The sequence below is a fragment of the Takifugu flavidus genome, chromosome 10, assembly GCF_003711565.1.
Source record: "Takifugu flavidus isolate HTHZ2018 chromosome 10, ASM371156v2, whole genome shotgun sequence".
Lineage (NCBI taxonomy): Eukaryota > Metazoa > Chordata > Actinopteri > Tetraodontiformes > Tetraodontidae > Takifugu > Takifugu flavidus.
In genome coordinates, this window is record NC_079529.1 from 6,115,046 (window position 1) to 6,141,448 (window position 26,403).

At 41.7% G+C, this 26,403-nt stretch overlaps 2 protein-coding genes across 4 annotated transcripts in view; both read left to right on the plus strand.

Annotated features, from left to right (window-relative positions):
- The window catches only part of cobl (cordon-bleu WH2 repeat protein), a 34,769-nt gene extending 27,656 nt beyond the window's left edge, over positions 1–7,113 (plus strand). The window contains 8 exon segments of the mRNA XM_057045779.1: positions 118–430; positions 1,529–1,647; positions 1,753–1,938; positions 2,037–3,628; positions 3,728–3,961; positions 4,045–4,161; positions 4,812–5,105; positions 5,872–7,113. Coding sequence (XP_056901759.1) covers positions 118–430; positions 1,529–1,647; positions 1,753–1,938; positions 2,037–3,628; positions 3,728–3,961; positions 4,045–4,161; positions 4,812–5,105; positions 5,872–5,955 — 2,939 coding nt within the window. The 3' untranslated portion in view covers positions 5,956–7,113.
- A 2,101-nt stretch (positions 7,114–9,214) lies between these two features.
- Positions 9,215–26,403, plus strand: part of grb10b (growth factor receptor-bound protein 10b) — a 52,403-nt gene continuing 35,214 nt past the window's right edge. For 2 of the 3 annotated variants that reach the window (XM_057045780.1, XM_057045781.1), the window contains exons 1-3: positions 9,215–9,510; positions 20,958–21,060; positions 25,583–25,679. In XM_057045780.1, coding sequence (XP_056901760.1) covers positions 21,010–21,060; positions 25,583–25,679 — 148 coding nt within the window. In that variant the 5' untranslated portion in view covers positions 9,215–9,510; positions 20,958–21,009. The remainder of the gene's footprint in view (positions 9,511–20,957; positions 21,061–25,582; positions 25,680–26,403) is intronic. The other variant, XM_057045782.1, reaches the window with a different exon arrangement.

Consider the following 26,403-nt stretch of genomic DNA (forward strand, 5'->3'; position numbering starts at 1 on the left):
TGTTCCCCATATGTAACTTAAAGCCACAGGATGTGCTTTAAATTGATACTAACCGTTTGATAATAGCCCATTGATGCTGCCCAACACTGATACCATCTTCCTCTGTCCTCTACCCAGCATGGGTCCACTCGATGCGCAAGTCTGAGGCCAGTTGCCAGAAACCAGACACTCAAGCCCCAGAGGAGGAGACCATGTCCTTTGGAAGCAGCAGTGGTGGAAGCAGTCTGCCTGACCAGAGTTTTGCTGCCTTTGAGGAAATGGCCGATGGGGAGGACTCGGGCATGGTCAGCTCTCCGTCTGACACCCAGCCCACTTCTCCTGAAGGGAGCTTGTCTCTTGACGGATGTAACAGAGCAAAGATGCTGGGTCCAGTCCGGGACAATTCCAGTGACAGTGATGAGGGATGCGCCACATGGCGGTCAAAACAGAGGTAGAAAACAGAGGGTGTGAAAGAAAAATGGAATCAGAGATTTCAGAGATTTATTTATCAAGCGCAGGCTCATAACAGAGCTCTTGATACTGTTTCAAAACAGTATTTCAAGCTCCCACCCTTTTTCTTATCTCCAGTCATCCACATTTTTGTCACCTATTTATGTAAATGTCGACTTAAATAACTCCTAATGTTGTGACATGCATTGTGTGCTAAGGCTAATGCCCTTCTTCTTAAATGTATTTATGACAGCTTAATCACTTAGTCACTCATCAGCTGCATATAAATTCGTAATCCTACATTCGTGAGGACTGTCAGTAACAACTATAATTTCAGCTGTAACTAACTCTGCCAGCACTAATAACCAAATCCAGGTTCCACTTTGGGTTTTATTTGAGTGATAGCATAAGCTGGCACCTGTTGGGTTTAGTGCTGAGTTTTCATTTTTATGGTTCCAGGATGCAATTCAAAAGCATTTATGGAAAATGAGCATGTTCCAGAATCACTTTTCAGCTCTTGAGATCTTGAGGGTGTGGGGTAACATGCCCGGGTTCTGGGTTCCATGCTTTTATTCAGAGAAATTATATAAACCCCCCCCTCCCAAAATTCCAGGAAAATGCCATAACCCTGTTTTCTCAGTGTTGCTGAAGAAAAGAGGGTCAACCCAAATCTCTTAAGAGACTAATTCTATTTGGTTTGGCCTTCTTGTCACAATTTGTTATGGCTAATATGCCAGTAACTCATGAGAATGCTGCTTTAGAACCACAAAGAGAGTGAAGGAAGTTTAATGCATAATAATAATATCTTTACAGTTATATATTTCAAGGCCAGTAGGGTCCAGTACAAATAAAATTCAACATGAACAAGCACTGATCTGTTTTTAGACAGTTTTTTGTGGCAGGTTAGTATGGGAAGAATGCTGGATAAAACAACAATGAGGAGTTAATAGCAGCTGTTTGTTGGTTACGTAAGTTATGTAGTCATAAATAATTCCGCATTTTGGCCGGCTTTAGCACTTTGCCTCTTTTGCATCACACGTGCAGGGGACCAGCCATGTTGCAGATTTGTTTATACAGTATGTTGGTTTGTCATCCTCAGGGACAAGGACCTCAATCCACAAGCAGTGTCAGGCAGGTTACAGGGTAACTATAAAGATGACCCGGATCTAACAACCCAGCTTCGTCAGACTTTGGGCGACTTCAAAGAAGACCTCAAAAGTACGTTTGCCAGCGAATATGGTTTTACTGACAATCATGAAGAGTTTTTGTTTTTAATTTATCACTGTAGTTCATGACATCCCTACAAAAATGACTCTTTTCCAGACCACGTAGAGGTAGTTTCAGTGAGTACCCATACCACTGTAACAGGAAGTAATGAGGTACCAGTGTCAGTGGTGGACATGGACGTACCAGTCACGGCCATAGATGAAGTGCTGGAGGAGTTTGATTGTAAAATTACAAAAAATGAGGCAAAGTTATTCACTGGCCCTGAGTCAGCTGGCAGCAACGGTATGAAAATCAGTATAGAAATTTGCTTTAATACTGACACTGAATCTTTCATGTATATATTTTAAATTTACTTTATTTTTTTTGTTCTCCTGCTACAGGTCCAAGCTTTTCTCACAGGCCAAGTGTTGAACCCCAGAACAAAAATAATAATGCCCGTACAGCTGCTGAAAGTAATAAAAACAGCAGCGCAAATGTCAAACAGCTGCCTAAAACTAACCACTCAAGAGAGCCGCTGGAAAAGCCTAAAGCTGACAAAAAAGAAGAAAAGTTCATGCTGAGAAAAATCAAAGAGGTGTGCAGCAACGAAACCAGCAAAGTGAAAATGGATAAACAAAAAACAGCTTCGTCTACAAAATTAAATGGTGACGTGGGTAAAAGGAGCACGAGCACTGAGATCAATCCAGGCCCTCTGCACATGAAGACACAGGCCTTCCAAGAGAAAAAAACAGTTATTCCGTCAATCGCCCAGAGGACAGTGCTGCCAGAAAGACATGAACAAGTACACAGAGATTACAAAACTAATGCTAGCTCAAACAGTTCATATGGTAAAATCACGTGTAATGTCTCGTCCCGTTTTGGTATGAAAACCTTCACAGTGGTCCCTCCCAAGCCCGCCGTCACACAAGTCTCCACGAAAGTGCCAGCTTCCACTTTAAGTGTTGGTGCCATTAAGATTGATGATCAAGGAAACATGGTGAAAGCGGGTATCGAGCATAACAAAGTTGGTGGTTCATTAAACCCGTCAGAAATTGATGACAGTGAGGGGTCTCTGCTTCTGGGGAGAGCCAAAGCTTTTTGGAGCTTGAGCGAGAGACAAGAAGGTGCTGTGCTCCACAACAAAGGTCTCATTGACAAGGCTAAGGAGACCACAGATGGCCTGAAAAGTCCTCCCCCTGCAGTTTCAGAATGTGAACGGAATACCAGTAGCACTACAGACATTTCTCTTAGAAAACCTACCGAGAAATTCCAGCCAAAAAGGCTGGTTAAACCAGAAGCTATAGAACCGAGGAAGGAATTTACAACTAAAGTTGAAGTGGAGAACAAGATATCAGCATCCAAACACACTCAGCAAGTGAGCAATAAACCTGCAGTTTTGCCATATGTTGTTGCTGACCCGAGAAAAGATCTGTCCTTCCTTAAAACCACCAGACGAACCTCAAGCCAATATGTGGCATCTGCCATAAACAAATACACCCCAATCCCATCAACTAAACCAAACGCTATCCCTACTGTATCTCACGCCTCCACCTCTTTCAATTCCCACAATACAAGTCTTCAGAGATCAGGTCAACCCGTGCAAGGCGACCAGAACAAGACAACTCTGTCATTCAGGTCAGACAATAAAGAAAATGAATCTGCTTTCAAATTAAATCCTCCAGGTCCTGTGAAGATGAGCTCGTCAGAGAACTTGGCAAAACCCCATAGGGATTTTTCAGAACTGAGAATGAACAGGGGAGAATTTGGATCGAGTGCTGTATCCAAAGAAAGCGACCATAATACACTGGAAACAGGAACAACCAAGAATAAACACATCCAGTCAACTGGAACCACCCACGTAAACATGGCACCTATTGGTGACACAGATAATATTAAACATCTCCAAAGCACTCAAACTGTGGAAAACAGGCTTCAAAATCCAGCTGCCAAATCATCCACAGCTCACAAGTTCATATCTCAAGGCCAGACTAGTGTGAGTATCACTTGTGGTTTAGCTTCTTGATTTAAAAAAACAACAACTAAATATTGGTGAGTTGTTGCTGTTAAATAACACTTGAAATTTCATCTTTAGAACACAGTGGGCACGACCAAGACCAACACCAGTCTAATGATTCATGGAAAAGCCCAGACTCCGATCACAGAGACAGACAGTGGTGTGATTTCTGGAGCACTGCCGGTCTCGGTCTTTGGACCAGTAAAGAAGTTTAGACCAGTGGTCTGCAGAAGTGTGGAGAAAGACACGTCTCTGCACAGCAGCCTGATGGAGGCAATCCAGACCAGCAGAGGCAAGGATGGGCTCAAGAAGGTGGGATGATTCATGGACACATGGAGAGATGGATGCACGGAGGGACAGACAACATAACATTGTTTGTGCTTTCTTTCTGTCAGATTCAGACTCCTGGCTCCGGTCACATGAAGAAAATGCAGCACGTTGAGGAGGAGAGTGAGAGATCTGCTCTTCTGGCTGCCATTAGAGCTCAGAGCAACTTCGGAAGGCTTAGGAAGGTAAACGCCCCCAGAGCCATTATAAATCAAGACCCAGGAAAGCTGCAGTATTTATTCTCCAAAAATCACCAGATAAATAAAAATAAATCTACACGCTGTGGCCTATAGAATACTACATTTAATGCCTTTTTTGCAATATCCCATCTGCTGTGACATATGGTTCATTTATTTACCAGTTTGTTTTTTTCATCCTATTTATCAGGTTTAACTGAAAAGCTGCATTTTCTTCACAAAGTTAAGGGGGGGGGGGTGTTATTTCTAAATACCTGCACTAGTGCGTAGAGTTCAGAATAAGGAAATAGTGAATACTAAGCTCTTTGTGTTGTGATTTAGTTTTCCAAGTATGGCTCATTTAGGCTGGACATTCTAAATGTTCTTTACTCAAACTGGAATCTCTGGAATGTTGCATAACTCGATCCGACTCAGAAACTCGCAGAAAAGAAAAAAGAGCAATTAATTCTGGTTAAAAAAAATATAAACTTGCCAAGCACATTGGATAATATTACATAAACTCCAGCTTGGTGTGATGAAATGGGATCAGGCCAAGGAATGTGTGTAGTATCGAGTGTGCGTGTCTCACAGGTCACTGGGCTCAAAAGCACTCGTGTGAGCACGTGTTTATGTGTCCTAAGTGTCCCTGTGTCCTCCAGACCAAATCTGAAGCTGGTGAGGAGCTCGAGAGGTTCAGGACAGCTTCTGAGGAGGGGGGAGGCGCGGGGACTCGCTCCTGTCCCTCCACTCCTTCTGTGACTTCTCATCCTGTCTTTAGCCCACCACCAACGCCTCTACTCATGCCACAGCCATCCATGAACACACCCCCACCTCCTCCCCCTGTCCTGCTGCTGGAAAAACCGAGCAGTAACACCCCTTTGAACCCCGCCTTGGCCAGGGAGGCCATGCTGGAGGCTATTCGCTCTGGAGCCGCCGCAGATAAGCTAAAAAAGGTGAATTGTGCACCAGTGTGAGTGAATGGCAAAGCCTCCTTATCTATCTTATTTTTTCAACAGTTCTCAGATGGAAATGCACATAAAAGCGTTGAGCAAACAGAGACATTGATCTCTTGCGATTCCAACCATTTGAGAAAAAAGAGAAAAACTGCAAAAATAAATTAAGAAACAGACATAATGACATCCGGCAGAACCAGAGGAGATAAAGGCAAGACGATATCACGAGAGCAGCATTTGATTTGAAGAAGTGTCCTTACACATCTCTAATCTGACCTGTCGTGTCTTGCCCTCTTTGAAAGACGTCATTGACAGAACAAAGCACCACTGTGATGCAGCAGCCTGAAAACTGGAAATTAGATGTTGATTTCAACACATTGGCAAATCCATCTGAGAGCCACAGTGTACTGCTGTTTCCAAGAACATTAAAGTTCAGTTTCAGGTCAGCAGCTGTGTAAAATCAGAGGTGCCAGAAAATATTTCTGCATCGTTATTTCCTGCATCGCCACTGTGACAAGAGCCAAAGACTGCATCGGTTTAAAGCGATTGGTTTTGGATTGCAGCTCTCTTCGGATGAGATAATTAGCTATTCGTATAAAAATATACGTGTTCTTTATTTACACAAGCAATGTTTCAGTTTCTTAGTGGACTCCAGATAATCTTCCATAAAGCCTGATATATTCTCTCTGGTATGCCTTGGTGTGCTACCAGTTGTCTTTAGCAAAGTGCAGAACTGGAAGCACAATCTGTTCTTTTTTTGTTCTAGGTGGCTGCACAAACAAAGACGGTCAAAGTGAACGGCAGACTCGGGACGATTCAACCGGCCTCATCAAAACCTCCGGAACAGTAAGAGGAGAAGCCCACACCGCAGCAACCGGAGATTTCTTAACGCCTTTGGTTAAGTGAGTCACGTTTTCAGTGGCTGCTGTTTGAAAGTGTTGGCAAATTTGAAGAGTCACAGCGCTGCGTTTCTGTCCAAGGCCTTGAGCGTACACTAAAGAATTAAAGAATGTTGTGGATAGTTTCTCAGTTTAACTTGTTCAGTAGCCAAAAAGCAGTCATGTCAAAACAGCAGTTAACATCAAGTTTACTTGTTTTTTGTTGATCCTGGGTGTGTTTTTACGACATATTTCGGCTCCCAAACATCTTGCCATCTATACTTGAAATCAGTAGTTTTGAAACTGGAAATCTGTACAAGCTGTGTGCCAAGGGAAGTGATTTTAAGAGGTTTATGCTACATTTGGTCCCTTTGTTGTTCGACTGCATATTTCAGTTGCCTTACGTCTACAGTGTTATGTATGTATGCTTTACAGTTTTAATATGAGGTGCAATATAACTGATTAAGTTTCTATTATTTTAAAGCTTGTAAATATACGATAGCATACACTTCTTCATTTTCTTCATATGCCAACCTCTGTAGTTCTTTTCGCGGTAGTTTGTGCTTATGTTTTAGTTCCTAACCATCATTTGCTGCTGTAAAAATCACAAGTTAAACTCAGTGCAACATGATTGAATGTGCCTTTGTTCTTTGACACACTACAAGAAATACTTTATCAGAATAAATAGTCCTATATTGTAAAGAGTTTATTAATCACATGCAATACATAAGAAAGCAATACAGTACGTAGTTTAGCTGATGAATGTCATTGGTTGATTTCTTTGTTATCACATTCTCCTTCCTTTTAGGTGAGGATAAACTCGCTTGTCGACACTGAATGATGTTCATTTAGATGTGCTGTGAAGGGAATGGAAATTTTGTCAATGCTAATTTTTTTTAACAATTTTTCACTGTTTTATTTTGAAAGTAAGATTTTTTTTAAAAACAACAATCTGTTCTGTTTAATAAATGAGGACAGTGTAATGCTGTATATTTTTTAAAAAGACAGATCAGACAAACTGATTTTTTTTTTTTTTCTTTTGATGGCGTGAAGATTGTAGACAAAAATGCACAATACCGGGGCTTTGTCACTTTTGATTTAATAAATCATTTTTGTAATCAAGCGCAGAACTGACTTGGAGTTTATATCATGGTTTTCATGTGAATGTTTGGCAGATGGTCTGCTTTGTCTGTCCCATTCCCAGCACTCTGAAGGTCTGACTGTTTCCTCATGATATACTACAACCCTCCTTCCAACTTTTCCCCCTGCTGAAACACAGATGCACTACTGTTCCGGGAAGAATCTTATGTTCCTGACTCATCACTGTGTGGTCACACAAAATGATTAACACAACATGAACCGAACCATCCTGATTCCTGAGATAAGGAGTCACTTTGCACATCTTTACCTCCCCTCAGAAGAGAAGAATAAATCAGTGACCCATGAATAACCTTTAAATATCTTGATCCTAAATGTTTTACCACACTTGTGAGTAAGAGTGCATTATAACGGGGGAAGATGCTGATCGGAGTTCCTTTGTCTTGATTGTTCAGTCATTCCACTTCCAAGTTTTTGACAGAGGGAGAAACATTTTAGCTGCAACTATGAGACTAATTTGTGTCGTGATTTGAAAACCACACTGCATACTTTATAACACCACAGAATAATTCCACATTGATGTTTTTGCATTTACAGAGCCTATTGGTAGGTGTCGCAGCATCAGTCATTGTGACCGATCATCGAATCACGCAATTAAGATCCCAGCCTCCCTGGAAGTGTTGAGGTTCCCCTCATGAGGTCCCAGGCCTGTGAGAATCTGAAGTGAAGAACGTTCACCACCTGCCTCAGCTTATTCTGTTCAGCTTTGTTGGTTTGATGGACGTGGTGACGGCATCTGTCAGCGGGAGGACTAAATCAACTTTGTTTCGCAACGTTTGCTAGTCTACTGTGAATCTGATCAATCAATTTAAACAAAGGCCCCGTGTGATGCTGAATGTCTGATGGGGTGAAATCAGCATAATATGCGGTAGGTTTATATGCATGTGATCTAGCTTTGCAGGGAATAAGGCTTTGTTATGAATATGAGTGGTGTGACGTGCGTTTACTTGCAAGCATGAGAGAGGGAGTGTGTGTTTACTCTAAGGGGACAGAGAGTGAACCCCCTGCAGTTCTAATCCAGACACATACATACAACACTGATGGAGTGATGACCTTTTGCACTTCAGACCCCTGTGGTGTTTTCCCATCACTAGAGTTTATCTGAGTAAATTATAATACTGGGGGTCGCAGCAGAAGGTAACACCAAGCAAATCTTCTGAAGTTTGGGGTCTGTTCACAGAAAGTATTTTATAAATCTGTACATATTTTGAGCATAAGCAGTTCGAAGAATAACAAGATGCTGTTGTAGTCCTTTGCACATGCTGTTCTCTAAAACGTCTTATGTAAACAGCTCAGAGGAGGAAAAGTACAACGGTGCTGGAAAGGTAGTTGAGAGAGTTGATTTACAGGTCTGCGTGTACATGCACTGTACATGCATTATTCTAAAAGTTTCAGAATGCATTGCATAAGAAGTTGTGATATTTTGTTCTTGATTACTGGTGTGACCATAGAAGTAGAAGGGGTGAGGGGTGGTGTTCCTTACAAAACAGTTGCAGATCTACAAACAACAAACACTTTGGTATTTTGCATAATGTTTGTCTGCCTAATTCTGCTTTTCCTCTTGTGCAATGTGGGGGCAAATGAAGGAAGCATCAGAGATTTTTTTTAAAAATATTTTTTTTTTTTTTAAGAAAAAAATGCATAAATGGAACTGTAAAACAAAGAGTCAAAAAATCCAGAAAAAGGCATTTAAGATTCCTCCAGGGACTTGACCTGAGATTTTAACTATATACTAATTAATCTATTAGGCAAAGGGAATGCAATTTAAGTACTTAAGTATTTAAGGAACGAATTAATATTTTCAGAGATTAGAATGATCTGTTAAGCGTCTTTTTCACGCATAAAGTGATGTAACAACCAAGAAAGTATGAAAATATTTGGTCTGGGATTTTTCATTTGGTTTGCTGTCAAAATATTCCACATAATCTGTTTCCAACCTCTTTGATTCGGTTTTGTTGTCAGAAACGGCTCTCTTCTTTTTTTATTGAGCCGAGTCCCCGAACACGCCCTTATTCCCATAGGACGTGAACGCCGCATGAACCACCCCTCAGTTTTGGGCGTGGCCTCGTCCAGAAAGGAGGAGTTTTTATGCGTGCGTGTGCATGTCGGTGTGTGTCTGTGTGCGTGTGTGTGTGTGTGTTTGTGTCCTCCGGGCCGCATGTGATGAGCTGCCTGCAGTCTGTGCGGCCACTGTTTTTGCCTCCTCCTCCTCCTCTTCTCTTCCTCCTCCTCTCCTTCTCGTCTGTGTCTGTCCAGTCCGGGAATGTGGACCACCGTGGCCTGATCCACAGCTGCCGAGTGTCCCCTTCATCTCCTGCTCCGTTTTTTTGGACCCTGACGGCGTTTCTGCGAAGTGATCTGGCTCATAGGTGAGTGCACGCCGCCGGATAAAGACGCCGCTCTCGCTCTCTCTCCCCGTGGAAGCACTAAAAAGTCCACGGGGAGTTGACCGAGTGCGTGTAATAAAACTTTAACGTGCTGCTGATGTGACACGCACACTTGTCTAACACACGTACGAGCTGCGCGCAAACCCGGCTAACGGGATCCACGCCTGCCTTACTGACAACATCCAGTCATTGAACTCTGAAAGCAAGTTTATTCATCCGCTTACCGGCTGACTCGCGGGCACTATTTTACCTAACCGCTGAAAAGCGTCAGGTCTTTTCCCTGCAGACGTTGCGATTCGGATCTCGCTTGGGGAACAGTATTTGGTTCCCAACAGGCTTGTTTACCATTGCGTAACAGCAGTCTACAGTGGCCCATAGCCTACTTTCTCTCCAGCAGGGCTCCAGCTCCCCGCCTTGCTCTGCCCTCAACTTAACACTGTGAATTTCACTGGCCCCTTCTTATCGCCTTCTGGCAGCGTTTGCTTTTGGGGGTGGGGAGGGCAAAGCAAGAGGCGTTTTCCAAGGGACACTCATGGATCCTTGCTGCATTGCATGTCAAAGGGCGGGGTGTTGTGGGGTGGGGTTGTGGGAGGGGGGGCTGTCTTCAGTGGATCTCCAATTGCAGGACTGTTAGGCTGCAACAAGTGTTTTTATCCTGGTTCCACAGGTAGAGATCACTGAATGAATGTGCTGTTGTTCCAAAGTAGCTTCCACCATGTCGGGTAAATCTGAAATAATCTGTAATATGTACATTACATTCAAAGTCTAACATACCATCTGTTTACGTTTAACCATCATCTGAAAATGTAAGGGGTCTGCATGAATCTTCTGTAGCACCCGGCCTTCATGGTGCCATGACGTTCTCTCCTCTTGATGCTCTTTTGCACTGACATAATAAAGTTGGAGGGCATGCTGTCACCTCCCTCCTCTGCAGTGGTGATAGCCAAGCCATTATAGGCGTGTTTCCACTGCGGGAGTTCCTGGTAAACACTGGGCGCAGGAACTTTACAGGAACTGTTCCTCTCACTCTGGTCATGTCTTCACCGGGGTAGGCCTCCTGGCAACGTTGAGAGTTTTGATTGCCGCATAATCGTTGCGCGGCGGTCTTGACCATGGCGTCACCTGGACGAGCCACCAAAAGCAAAAGCCATAACAAAGAAAACAACAGCAGGCAAGAAGGTAAACATGGAAGGAGCTGAGGCGGCGTAACATTCTAAGAGAAAAAGTTACGCGACACAGCCTCTGTAGCGCTCACTAATGATGACTCGGTGAAAAATTCCTGACTGGAGCTGCCTTTTTGCATTAGTCGGAGATGAAAAGGTCTGGGCCCCCTTGAGGGTCGTCCAAGCGGGCACTTCCATGGAGCTCGGACAGAAGCAGTGACAGCGTGCCAAAAAACCCCACCACAATGGACAGAAGAGAAAAAAGATGATACACTTAAACGTTGCAATAACAAACTACATACTTACAGAACAGCTATTAATGAGAGAAGCACCGGATAAGGTGGGGCCTGATTATTATGGCAACAATGGTCTAATCCATTTGTTTTGTGGTCATTTGGGCTCTCCACCAAATCAATTTCTTCATTAGCTGCATGTGTTCTCTGCAGAAAGTTACTCAGGCACCCAAGTGAATGCTTCTTGGAACTATTGACGTAAGCCTGCGTGTGCACACGGAATACAGATTGAGGCTTCTGGTAGGCGTTTTAACTGAAAGAACACTATAAGTTCTTTCTTTTTTTTGCATACAAACACTTGTTAAAATAAGTTAAGTCTTATAAAGGAAACAAAGCCCCAGGCTGAAGAGTGTCTGTCTGCATGGGTCTGGCATTTCTTTCATGTTTCACACAGAGATCTCCATTCTCACAGCCTGCTGCTCCTGACCGAAGCTGTCATGTGATCGGTGCTCTTTGGATGTATGTAAGCAGAGGTGAATGGTGCTTTACATTCTTAGCTCTGGAGAACTTATTTCATAGCGTCTGACTTTTCGAGCCGTCCCCTTGAGTGCGCGTCGCATCTGCTGAGCATTTGATGAATGCCTGCATCCTCTGACGCTCTGGTGCAATGACAGGAGAGCATCATGCAATTTCAACGCCCAGTCCTTTGCAATAAAAATGAATTTGTTACTTTCCCACAGTAAAAAATGTATATATTTTATAGGACTCCATCTGTTCAAATTCTGAGATTTGACGCACGTTTTACAGTCAGAACTGTTGACTTTAGGGTTTTATGGGCGGGGCCTGTGTGTTAGTGGGCACAATAGATTAACCTTAACTGAGCGTGTCTTCATGGGGTTGAGTGCATGTAGTGTTTGCACAGGCAGCCCTTGAGATGGTTAAAATAAATATTAGCTTAATAAAAGTCTTTTTTGCAATGATGTGTTCTTAACTTTGCCACTGAAGTGAAACGTACATTCCGGGCTGCCACTGGCTTTTCAATCAACTGACAACTGACACTGGAGTACGTAATGCACATGTACATCCTCCTCCTCACGTCAACCTCTAAAGTGTGCGGTTGCTTCAAGACTAAAACATGCTACAGTGCAATATTTACTCTCCCAATTGTAACCAAGGATGATTTCTCTTTTCCTTCCCCCTGCCTGTTATTTCCTGCTATCTTTTATTTAATTATGTTGTGGCCACATCTCTGTGCACATGGCAACTGTTCCCGTTGCGATTTATTTCACCCTCTCAGCACCAGTCCTGCTATTTCAGGGCCATGATGGGTAAACACAGGCATGACGGGGCATGAACTTCATGACTACAGGCAGTGAAAAGGCTGCTGACTGCACATATTGCACATAATAATTATACCCACAATAAACCACACTCCACTTGCTGTAGAATTCAAAATCGTGTGTCTGGTCGAGATGGGTGTTTTAATTGAAATTAAGCCATAATTGCTCATTTCTGCATTTGCAACTTTTTAATTTATTTGGCCGGCACTCAGTGTTAATATGTACACTCTTTTTACTAATACAGCTAACACAGTCACCTCATTAAAGGGACAGGGATGGATTGCATGTTTGCAAGCTTTCCATGTGGAGCTTTCATGTTATTCCCTTGTATATAGGGGTTTTCTCCAGGTAATGGGGTGGTCTCCTATAGTCAAATGAATTTACTTATTTGAGAACTATCACCGTGCAAGTTATTTGTTTGTGTGTGCCCATCCGGGGATAACAATATAATACTGATGATAATAATCTGGTTGGCCAGAACAGCTGTTGTTAATTTAATTAAAATGCCTTCTCAATCACTGAGTAGTTTCTCATATTGGGTGGCCAGTTCCATTCTGCACAGTAAAGATTTGCCTTTTTTTCAGTGAGTGAATTAGTATGACTATTTCAGCTGCCATACACAGGGATAATGGGGAGTGCTACCCTAATAGCCGGTACTGGTTCTATAAGAGCTCGGGCTCATGCTTTAGGCAGCATTCCATTGGGTCTTGCGTCAGCCAGCAGTCATTCAGCACCAGTTAGTCAAGGCTTATACTCTGTTAATACCCCTCCCTGATGTCAGGGCACTATTAACCCAAGGCTGCTGGGTATCACAGTACAGTTCATGTCATTTGACTGAGACCAGCTGGATCCAAAAGTACTCTGAAATAGCACTTATGTAAAAGTTGGAGCCCACTTTTGTATGTGTGAAGGTTGGGTTTCTTTTTACTCGGTTGTGTAACACTGAAGAATTTTCTAATGTATGCTTTTGCCGTAAATGTCCCTTAATGCTTTGAGTTCCCACCTGTCTGTCCTATAAGAAAGCAGAGCAGCCTTTTTATTAAAAAAAATTAAACCAATGTCAACCACATTAACATATAGGAACCCTCAACATTGACAGCCCAATAAATGTGTCTTGTACTCGGCTCCTATTTTTAGTTGCTAATTTGTTCCAGCCTTTGGGGAGTAATTTCTAAACTAAACCTTTGCCAAGGGGAGATAAAAACTGGTGGTTTTCTCCTCTCTCCTTCATATAATAAACCTGTATCTGCTCTTCCATGTGGGGCCTAAGGTGATGCAATGCTTATTTGTTCAGTCACTAAAGTACACAGAGGTTTGACTTTCTCACTGTTTGGTGCAAGGCTAAAGGAGGATTTTACTTGGGATTTTGAAAAACCTCTGCTGGTTTTCACCAATATTACCCAGGGCAATAAAGAAAGCCTTTCCCTTTCCCTTCCAAATGGCTTTTCCTGAAAAAAGTACAGTCAGTGACGAGACTTTTCAGATTACCTGGAATTGTTGAGGGGCGGGTTTCTGTGCTGGAGAATTTTGATTGGTGGACCACACTTGCACCATGTTTACAGCTGCAGACTTGTTTATTGTATTAATACAAACTTTACTTTGAAAGGCACCAAAAGATACTTACAAGAATTGAACGAATGAGGTCCAGGCCTGTGTGACCCGTCAGAATATAGGACTTTTTTATTGTAACACAGCCGTTATGGTTATTCATTAGTGTATCTATGGCTGAACATGCACCAAGAGGCTGCTTATCCAAGCCAAGGTATGTGTTTCAAACAAATTGCCTCTGTATCAGTAGAACTTGGGAGTCTTCCGTCAACTCTGAAGCACATTTTTGTATCATTTCGCTTCAGTTTCAGCCATTCTAGTCAAAAAGGACAGTCCAAAAAAGTTTTGTTCAGTAAATGGAGCCTTACTCGCTGAGCCGGTATGAACAGCTGTGAAACCCAGTTCACGCATGGGCCTTGTGCTCTATGGATGAAGAACATTGAGCCAGATGTAAACGGAATTAAAGGTTTGTGCATCTGTAATTTTAACAGCGTGTTGCTTCGCTGTCACTATGGAGATGGTGAGCACACATGCTCATTTGTTTGTTTATGCTTCCTCCAAGCCTTTGTCATCGACTGTCATGGAACATTTAAGTACACGCCAGGTGCAATCTGTTGGTTCAGTTCCAGTTTTTTGCACACGCCTATAAGAATTCAAAGGTTGACAGCTTGATGGCAGAATTACTGGGCGTTAAACAGCAATGCTACCCACACATGAACATCGTGTCAGATAAGGTAAGATGTGCAATTAATGAGAATTCCCACCATTTTTTTTCTTCCGAGGGCTCAGTGCTGCCAGTTTGGCGTTTATCTTAATCTCTGACCGTTTAAACGTGTCCCACCAACCCAGCTTCAATCTGCAATGCAAAATCAAAACAAACCATGGTTAGTTGGCTTTGGTAGATGCAACATACGATTAAAAAACAAAAAGAGCTTTCTTCCCCTCCCTGATATATTTCCCAGTGAAAAACCACAGAACAATAGAGGCATTTTTCTTTTCTTGAATTATAGTACTGTCCTAAACCTCATTCTGATTCCCTCTTGTGCTCTGGATATAGCACTTTTGGCAGTACATGTATGTTTTGTCATAAAAAAATTGTTCTCTGCCTTCTGGTTTTTCAGTTTTATGCTCAGACTTAGACATGATCAGGGCTCAAAGTGGTGTACCTTGGCACTTGTTAGCATTCATTAAAGTATGGAAGCGAAATAAATCTTGTTCTATTTTCCCAGCAAGTGGTTGCATGGAACATTTTTTTCCCTTTTGGAATTCAAATGTTTCACCAAAAAGCTTCCACCGGATTTGCTGCATTCTAAGAAATGACCCCTATCGTCGTCAACTTTGTCAAAACATTATTCAATGCAGACAGGTGTCGTTAAGACGGTGTGACAAGAAGGAGAAGCCATCTTTCGTAGCTTTAAGGGGCCGTCGTTGTTGCCAACTTGTGCACAAGCACAATCGCTCCCAAGCTCCATCCATTCATCTTTGCCATTGCATAAGACCAGTTCTCCGAAGCAGCCCAATGAAATCCTCATCCAATTAGGCACTGTCCATGTTTCCAAAAGGCCTTTCTCTCATAGACTGGTGCTATTCAGCCTCCCCCGGCATGACATCAGGCCCTCTCTTATAGCCCTACTTTACGCTCCTGCTCTCAAATAATGAAAGCTGCCAATTAATGACTAATCAACGTGTGTAACAAGCACATCCAGTGAGGAGCAACTACCATCTAATCGGCTGATTAAAACAGAAGACAGAGATGCTCTGTTCAACGCTCTTTCCCCATCTCTCACAGTGTTGCAGAAGCCACAACCAGACTACACACTCCACCAAGTTTGCTTCATGTTAATTCAAATAAGTTGTATTGTAATCTGAACAGCCCATAACTTTAATCGATACCCTGCGCTCTTTTCCAGGATATCATTTAATTCATTCTTTTTTTTTCATCTCCATAAGAGGAAGGACTGTCCAGTTTTACTGTAGCATGATCACATTTCATGGAATGACTATTCCCAGACTGAAGCTGGTTTTGTCATTTTTGTACCCATCACTCATTTTAAGAGTTTTTTCCAGGAGTAAAGACTAAACATTCCCTCTGTCAGCCCATAGCTGCGTAATGCAATAAAAACAGGCACATTTATCTTTCCATCTATCCCATTTGCTGTCTCACGTGTCACGCCAAGGTCACAAAAGGAAGATTTGATTCCTGTCAGCATCAGGCCGAATGTTCTCACTGAAGCCGTATGTCTCATTTAAACATAAACAGTAGAATAATTGACCTCGACTCTCTTGGGGTTGCGTTACGGTCAGAATGTTCACTTTGGTGAATTCTACATAAGACTCCAGACGCCCAGTTGGATCTGTGCCATTTCTTGAATTAAGACATTTATGTTCTGAACTGGAGCGGTGTGGGATGAGGGTAGGAGTCAGGAAGGGGGGCTAGAAAAGGTTTTAGAGGAAACTGAGATACCCTGTGTGTCAGATACTACCAGTTTGTCAGACTTGCACATCTTTACATCTATAGGATGTCCCCCATCCAATCACGTGATCAAAAACGGGTCTGCTATTTCAGTGGCCAATCCAATAGGAATTGATTTTTCAACACTTCTGACCAATTTACAAGGTTTCACAACTTTTTTATTAAATGTAATAGTCCCTAAAAGCAGGTAACTTCCTGTCACCAGTTGGTGACAATAGGTGCTACAAATATAACTCAATACCAATGCAGAGATGTTTTAAGTTACAGCTTGAATTTGTTCCTTTTTTACTGCATTGCCAAAGTATTGGATGGGTAGATATTCAAAATTAAAAGGACTCTGAATCGGGGGCAAAAACTTGATCAGGACATCCCTATGTATGGTTTGATATGCAGAATTACAGACCCTGCTTTTAATGCACTAGGGTACTTTCTAACGTAATCCAGCAAATATTGGATAAATGTAGCTAAAAACAAAATATTCATGGTGTAGCAGTGGCTCTCTTTTATATATGAATAAATTGACTGGGGCTTGATTATTTGGCCTAAAATGATGTATTAATACACATTCCATGTCATGAAATTGGGGTTTCCCCTGAATGCTCATGCTTTAATTCACCAAGTATTCCCAGAATGGATAAAATGTGCCGCCTGCATTCCAACGATGATTGAGCAGAACAGAAAAACAACATGCTAAGCTGTGTCCAGTCCAATCAGATGAAGTCAGTTTAACCCAGATGAACACATTTTACAATTATACACAGGAAAAACAGTGGGCACAGATGCAGCCTCTGAACCGTGTGGAGTTTTGGTTTGTGAGTCCACTTGTGCTCCCAGAGGTTAAAATTTGCTCCTAAGCAGAAAGAAATTGGATTGAGCAATCTCAACCCGGAGCTGATATGACAATGATAAGCCATCAGTATGTCACTTGTTCTATTTTGGTTTAGAATATGAGCCAGGCACGAGAAACATGACAACTGCATCCATATCAGTATGTTCATCTCCAGGGCACCTCACCCACAAGATACAGTCATAGAGTTTGTTTGTGTTGAATATTTTTAAATGAGTCTAAAAAAAATGCCTACACTTGCCAAGTATACATGGCAATAAAGAAGATGAGGGACAGACAAACAGCTGGAATCGATACAGACCTGTAGAGACACAGACGGATAGGTTGTCTGTTGGGATAGACAAACCAGACCAACAGGCTGGCAGACCTAGGTGTGGAAAACCAAAGTGACATCTTGGTTTACAAGGCATGTTTGGCAGCGCAGCTCACAAGACATTTATTTTTAGGGTTGGCCTACAGTCAGAGGTTAAACGTTTAGTGTTTCTCTTGGGTGCGCTGAAAACAAAAATCTTGTACGTGCATTGCATAACTATTGATCTGACACCAGTATTTGTTTTATGATCATTTTATTGTCCTGTTCTAGTTTCCAACAGAGACCCAGTCGTGCTGCCTCCAAAGTCCTTTTAACATCCATTTTTGGTCTCTTCAGCTGGACAGATAATGATCCTTCCACCAGGTCAAAGAGGAGAAGCATTCAGTCCATTGCTCCTACCATATCAATTAGGCTTTACTTTATATAGCCTGGGTTGGTAACAGTTTCACACCTTGTCTTTTTGGCTTTCCCTGCAGCGATTATCACCCTGGGATGTCAAAGTTGGACCCATTGGATAAGAGCACATTAACCCCTCATCTGACTTTTGTTCACCATGACCTGCCATATTCTTAACACCAATACATACCACAATGTAAACAAGGCGCAGTTGTGTTATTTTTGGAGTGAAGTTTGCTTTCAAACCAGTACTGGTTCATCATTTCCATGCGGTAACTAATTAAGGTCGCAGTGTGTTATTGTCTCAAGCAGTTGCTAAGTTAAACAACAATGTTGGCAGTGTCCTATCTATTCATAAGGTCTTTTCTGGTTGACATATGCATCATATTAAGAATTATTAACAGATACTGTTGACTCAAGTAAAGGATAGCTTCAGCTGAATGACGCTGGCATTTAAGTTGTTTCCAGCTCATTAAATGCAAATTTCATACAGTATAGCCTACTGTTAGCTGTTTCCTAGAGCAGCAATATATATTTACAGTGGCTAAATATAACAGTATTAGCATAATAGCATATATCACTGTAGATCTAAATGTAAATAATCTACATAGATCCCATGTAGGTGTGTTTGTACCAAAATGACTACATTAGAAATTATATATAACATGTCAGTATTTCAAGGAGATAAATTAAGGGTTTTGATTGTGGTTTTAAAAATAATTTTTCAGTTCTAATGCAGTTTATTATGGTCCTTTGCGTGTCTTTCTTGTGTGAGGGCCTGACTCCTGAAATCTAACAGTCAAATACTTTAGTCAGCAAGCGTGCAACTCTTAATGAAAGGTCTTTTTGAGATTTTAGACCAATGTTAATTTGTTTTGTTTTTGTTGTAAACTGTGTGCCTGTAAATGATTCGTAAATGACGAGCTGCACTTGCATGCCAGCCGCCTGGCCACACGCATGGACTGGCGCGGTAACACGCACGCACTCACATTTCTGGCAGGTCCTTTGAGGGGGTTCCATTGAGTGTGGTGCCAAGTTCTTTGTTTAGAATGCTTTCATTGTTGGTTATCACTTGCAAGCCCAATTTTGGAATTATCAAAAAAAAAAAAAAGGATTCGGGATTAAGGCAAGGCTTCAGAAATTAAGAAATGGGGATACAGAAGGGCAGGGGGAAGTATTTTTAGCTTTTGCAAAAAATAAAAAGGTAGGAAAAAGTGAAAAGTGATAAAAGAAAAACTGTATTTACTGTAAGTTTCTGATGCTGACTTTCATCAGGGGGCAAATCTGTAAAAGAACAATCGATCTCTATCAACTATTAATCATCAAAAAGATTTGATGAGCTGTTGCTATGATAATCACAGCTTGTCCCGCTGTTAGATATGAGAACTGGTGAACATAAGGGTGTTTTTTATTTTTTTTTTAGCTTGATTAGTGTGTAAATTAAACTATGGTTGAGGTAGGGGAAACGTTGTCAATGTCCATGATGTCTTCAATCTCTGCATCAGCAAAAACCTCACCGTGATTAACTTATAGGTCCATCTATAATAATGGATGATGCTGTGCAGACTAAATTCATGCATAGAGTGGATGACGATACATTGCTTAATAAGTAAAACAATCACATTGTGTTTCTTGGTCAGTGGCCAGCAGCGCTGCAAAACACACCCACAGCACATTTTTAGATAATAGATCGTCAGGCCCAGCCTGTGGCCAAAACATCTGAGGTCTTTGCCAATTAATCTGATCACCGTCAGACTAGGACAGGATCAGAATATACAGTTGCATGTTGACAGGTTGAAAAAGATTCACTAGGATACGAACTCCTTCATGGACATGGATTTTTAAGACAACTTCCAAACATTCAAACTCCAGAGATTAAGCACTTTAGAGTTCCTTTTTCTTTGATCAAGTTTGATCTGGTATGTAGCTCTTGCTTTATCCCAGTGTCTCACCCACCTCTGCCCTGTGTGTGGAAGGTGGTGATTAGGATCTCCCATTTTCCTTTGTAGCACGGCCTGTTGATCATCCGTCTGAACTTGGAGCTGCTCGTCACTTGCCTTATCCAGTGGCACTGGACTGATCCTATCATCACACACTCGCACTTTCTAAGCAAGAGCATGGAGCTCTGTGCTCCTCAGAACTAAATATAGAGGCATTAAGGCCCACATGCACATGCAAGGAATATGTAAACACAAACAGTACACGCTTGCATGAAAGCCATGTACAGGCAGAGACAGACACACTGTACTACCTCAAGGGCAGCCCGTTCACAACCGCTGAAGCAAACATAAGATAATATTAGCCATCTGTAAAATGGCAAGGCTTATTTTAAAAATATCTCCCGGGGGTCACAAACTGCTGCATAAAAGGCCAGCATAGTTATAAGTGTGCACTATTTGGTTCCAAATATACCCTGGGGCCTAATTTTAGACTTGGAGAAGTGCCTCTGGGATATTTTGGGCCACTGTTTACAGGTGTTTATTCGGGGGCAGCAGTGCCAAGAGGTTAATAGGATGCCCACTTTAAGAAGTTCACATAGACTAAAGTCTGTGTTGTTGAATTTGTGGTTATTTTGGCCCAAGGATGGTCAAGACAGGAGAAGTTTAGAGTAGAAGTCCCCCGTGGTGTAATTTCTATTGCAGTTACAGAATGTTTATGAACCAAGGGCCCAACCTTGCTGTTTGTATCATGTAGTGAAATGTTGTCAAAGTGTTTAAACATTAAACATGGTGAGATAAATGAACCAAACAATTGTGTTTTACGTTGGCTGCAATGTAAACACGAAATATATCACACTACAGATTACCTCATGGTCAAGTTAATGTCTTTAAAAAGCTAGTCATTTTTGTAATATCAGTACATTTTTATGTACATCTCCCTGGAAATCTGATTCAAACTTTCCAGCATAAGAAAGTACACCAAACACTAATCCAGCAACAGTGTTTTCAGCGATTGCTGATGTTTCCTGTGTCTGGCTTAAGACATACTCTGTGCTATATCTGTCTTCTGAGAACTTGTCACACTCCTCTTCTTTTTCCGCCTTTACACGAACACCATCCTTCTTCAACACCATTTGCCCCACTAATCTTCATTTGTCTGCTGGTTTTCCTCTGCAGGCAAACAATTTTCATCCAGGCAAATTGGGCAAAAAGCTGAGAGACGTGAAACATGGCTGTGGCCGGATGTCCGGATTATTTCCTGCACCACCCCAAATATCAGGTAACTTTGAATTTCCTCTAAGGCACGTCTGGCACATTTTATTTCAACCATTTTATTGGCAGTAGAAATAACACTAGAGCTCAGTTTTTATCCGTAGAACATGGCCCACATGAGGATGTTTTACCCTGAGGTGGTTGTGAAATTTGAACCATTTGCCTGTACAAGCAGGCCACCTGTTTATTTATACATCTACACTAATAATAAACTGACAAAAATGCACTCAAGGTCGCACAGATTTGCTGACAAATAGCTGTAGTGTGTGGTTTTAGGTTACAGAGGCAGTCGCCAACAGTTCGGCCTTTTTCAGCCTTGATGAATCTTTAAAAGCTCTGCTATCTCCATTAGTGTGTGCACTGCACTGTAAGTCTTAGAGTAAGTCTTAGAGACATAAAACATAAGTTCTATCGCTAGTGCAAAGCACCCAAAGAACAGGGAGAGCACTGCCAATAATTCATGTCAATTATAATTCTGTGTATGACAGAAAAAGTGATATCACCCCAGTAAAAAAAATCTTGTCCCAGATTAATTTATACCATACACTGTAGAAAACAGGGCCCAAACAGTTTTATTAAAATGGGAACATGTTTCTCTCATCATCTGGGCCAAACCCACGCCCTTTGACCTGAGCACTAGTATTGGACACAGAGTTCAGTTGGCCTAAGTTTAAGTCAACAGAACCTGAAGATTCACAGCTGACATTGTCTTATTTTCTGCCCACATTTGCTGCAAAAGTGTATTTTTCTGGAATAATGCATTCACTAAATTGAAGTTTGCGTTCACCGCAGGACTGTGGTGCTCTTTCACTTTTGCCACTGATTGACACACTTACATGGACACACACTCAATTTTCTGTTTGCTCGCTGCGCATTCAGGCTTAAACAGATGTACCTTGACTTGCTGAATGAGAAACCCATTCAGTACAAAATTCCAGGGTTAAGGAAGATTTAAAAAAAAAAAAACTGTTAAAAACGCAGCTGCAGCAGAAACAGATTTGAGTGGAGATAGCATTCAGCTAAACCCCAGCTAATGCCATAGTGTGGCAAATCTGATGTGCGAAAATAGGTCTGTGAGGACCTTTTACTATTTAAAAAAGGTAAAGAGAAAAAAAAAGGTGTCTGTCCCTTATGTCATCACTTTTATTCTGCTGAATAAACAACCGTGACTTACAGTGGATGCTTTCAGTCTTCACAGTTTGGTTAACTTGAGCTGCTTTTCAAGTATGAATATTCTATTTTATTTTCAGGAGGATTTTTTTTTTTCAAAAGTAATTTTAGAGCCAAATTCCAAATTGATGTTTAGATTCAGTTTCGGAGTGTTCCTCTGTTCCCTGGAGACAGTTTAGGGGTCATGGAAGAGGTGGAAACTCATTCACAGCTTTTTTCTCATGTACATGGATTATCATTCTGTATTTTATTGGTGACAATGTTTGCCTTCATGGGTTATATAGACCAGCCATTAGCTCCTTAGATTTGGCTACTCCTTAAAAATGTCAAATATTTGCTGGTTCCAGCTCCCTAAATGTATAGAAGGTTGTTGGTTGGGTAAAAATTCTTCTTAGAATTATTCTACATTTTGAAATGAATCTATTGAGAAAATCAGTTGATACAGAAAACACTTGCCTTGTTTTTTTTTTAATATGGTTAATGCTTCTGCTGAATTATTAGCAGCTCACGTGTTCTTTACTAGTGTAGAATTATTAAGAAAACATTCACTAACCTAAAGAGGGCAAATTTTGAAATTGTTTCCCATAAAACACTTAACCTCAGTTAATGCTATACTGCAGTATACCATTGAACAGCACGTACGCGTCTCGGCTGCTCAGTGGCAGCAGCTTCAGCTGAATTTTTACTGCATGAAGAGATGAATGAAGCTTCAGCGGTTTGCCGCCCTCTGATTTCATCTTGGTTAATTATGTAGAATGGGATTTCCACTGGCTGTCTACTGATCATGTGCTGCATTGTCTTGGGTTTTTTCTGCTATTGCTGTCAGCAAGAAGCAGGTCCTGGACCCAGGAATGAGTTTTCAAAGCCTTCTGAAAATATCCAACTCTGACAGGAATGGAAACTGCGATTTTCAGCTGCTTCACTTCAAATGTTGTTGAGCCTAAAGTCTGTAGCTCTTAGCAGAAGAAACTCTTCCTCACTTCTAACCTCAGTCTGACCCCATGTTAAGGTGCAACCTTGACGTGCGTGTCCCCCCCCCCCCCCCGCCTCGAGTTCCCTGATCTTCAGATCATTGTGTCTTTTCTGATTTCAGTGTGTCGGGTCTTCTCCTGACTCTTTTTCAAAAAGCTGAAAGTTTGACAGACCACTGAGAGCAATTTGAAGTTCCTGTCAACTTGATCAAAAAGAAAGAGCCCTATATATGCTACTTGACTGAACCCAGCCTATGTTCGCTCCCGCTTTGACCCCTCTGTAGAAACCTAAGTGACTTATCCGCCTCTGTGTGTGAAACCAAAGCAGTGGAGTAAGAGAAAACTCAAGATTAAGAGACACGGTGCATCTGCGTGTTAGCAGAATGCCATCAATGTTGTAGCCATAACCTTATAGGGCTCACCATACTGTTAAAGCTAGTTAGGGAGAAATTGGCTATGCATTATGCTAAATTTCCAGAATCTATAGGATTTACTTTCTGTCAACTGTCTATAGATTACTATGAATAAAAAGCTGTGCTTCAATGAATATATTTGTGTGTGTGTGTGTGTGTGTGTGTGTGTCTGTGTGTGTGTGTGTGTGTGTATGTGTGTGCTTGCATATAGTTCCAGACAACCATTCAAAACAACATTGAGGACCAGTATATCTTGTGAAAGAGTTGTACTTTTTTTGCTCATTGGAGCTGAACCATGACCATCCTGCCCTCAACACACACATGTTTGTCGTGCTGTACCGTCCCTGACCCACCAACCAAGCCTCCCCAGTACTGTTTGGGTGGCTGGGTAGGGATCAGTCACAGTCTGGTAGCTGTGGTCCCAGATGGTCAGTGTTGATGATTGGGTTTATGCCCCATACACAAATGCATCTGCTGTTTTGTTTTTTACATTTCAAATGAGTCCCATTAAACTACAAAATCTCTTTTTTTGGACGCAGCAGAGACCACATAAAGCCAATAGAGACAATGCAAAGATGGAACAATGCAATGTAATGATTGGATGCGGTTGGGTTGGTTTATATAGAGGGAAGTTTAGGAGGGTGGCAGTGGACAGAGCTACACTGGCGTTGAACTTCCAGTTATATCCAGCTTAGATTGAATGTTCCCACCAGTGTGGAGGTCTACGCAGGGCACTATAGACTTGTTGAGTATCAAAGCTTAAGATTTTGCAGGATTATATATTTCCAAACTGTTGCGCTGAGCCCTTGTTGCGAAGAATTGAATCATCAGAGTGGAATTCTGCTTTTAGTTTTCACAGTGAGTCACTTCCCTTTGAACTTTTCATGCACTCTCCCTCAACAGCAAAGGTACTAGAAAAGCGTGTTTTTACTTTTATCTGTTTCTTCACACAGTCATCTATGTTGCACTTACAAGTGAATTATTCGGGAAAAGAATTGAGCAGCTCGCGGCATAAAATGCGCAAATGGAGAATGAAGAATGTCCAAGAGTTTCCAAAACCAGCTGGAAAGTGGCTGTTATTTACATAGCTTTGGGTTTTGTACTGCTCAGGGTTAGCCCTTGAAGCAAGCATGGAAGAAAAGTTTTTAAGCATTTCTAAATTGGTTTGTGTTGGATGTCATCTGAATGCATCTAAGGCTCCAAAAAATAAGTGCATGATGGTTTGCTGTACAGTCATTTTTTATTCTGTGTAACTCGCTGCCTCAGAGGCAGCAAAGATAACTCAGACTGATCATACCCCCCCTCCTCTTGTTGCAAAGAAAATTAGAGTAATTAAAGAGGGGGGAAAGTTGTGTAAGAGAACCAAGCCTGGCTGCTATTGTCTGACACCACTCTTTAGAAGGCAGAACAAATGAGTGCAGCAACTTTAATCATATGATCAGGGCGCTCTGCTGCGTTACACTTTGTTTGTTCTAACTGCAGGGGTATGTCCGAGTACGTCCTGTTCCCACTCCTGCTGTTAGGCCCTGCAGAAGAAACTGCATACTCACAAAATGGCTGACCAAAGTCCTCTTTGCTGGCAGCTCTTAAGTGGTAGCAGCAAATCAAAATGTTTCAAAACTCTATTCTTTTTTTCTGGCCAGTTGTTGGGCCTCAAACTATGAGAAAGAGTAAGGATTAGGATGTTAAATCGTATCATCTACTGCAGAAAACACCTTTTTTTTCCCATCTCAGCAAATTTAAGTCTGGTTTCCTTTTTGGTTATTTGTTGTATTAATTTTTCCCAAGGTCTCTGGTTTTGATTAATAAAATCTACAGGTTGACACGCCTTTATATCCAATAAGGAAAGATCAAATATGAATTCTACTAGTTTCTACAATAATCCAATAATGATCTCTGGAGTTAAAGATTAAATTTGTGTGTACAGAAGACTTCCCATTGAGCTGAAATGGCCGTTTTATTTACTCTTTCTCAGCAGGACAATATCGACCGGTCATCCAATCACAGACAGGCTGACCTTATTGGCCCCGCCTTCCAGCAAACAGCCCATCGGAGTTCTCCTAACCATCAAGGTTGGTATTCAAATGCAATTGTGTGTGGGTGTGATGTAGTCAGAGTTAACCTTTTCTGTAGTCGGTGCAGTAGTCTTGCTGTGCAGTTTCCTGACGTGTTCATACAACTGACCTTTGTGTATCTGTTGTCTCAGCACAGTGTTGTGAGCAGCTTAATATATATTTCGGTCTCTTTGCGCTGTAAACATTTCTGCAGTTCAAAGGGTGATGTGCACGGACACAGGGCGCAATTATAATTATGTTGTTTATCTAATTGTGCCGTACAGGATTCATCCAAGACAATCGGAGCATGAGATTTAAGCACAATATTGGCTCAGCATGGGAGGTAAGGGCGGGGAGTCTGCGAGGACTCGGTGATTGAATTAGAACGCTTGGGCCTGGCATGGGAAATAAATGGAGCAGAAATTACATTGTCATTTTTTCATTATTGGCCCGGAAGGAGGGAAATGAGAAGGATAACAAAGGCAAATGTTTAAACTTGGAAAACTTTTTTAAACGCTTCCAGAATAGTGATATTCTTCATGGTGTGGCAGATTACCAGTCACCCATGATACGTATTACTCTTATAGTCATCACCCCAATCGCAACTATAGTTGCATATTACACATTTGTTAAAGGTTAACCCTAACCCTTCCAGCCACCAGTCTTTGCTAACTTGTTTATTTACTGATCCAAATTGGTATCATTTTAGCAATGGCTCACTAAAAGTCACATAAAAAAAAAA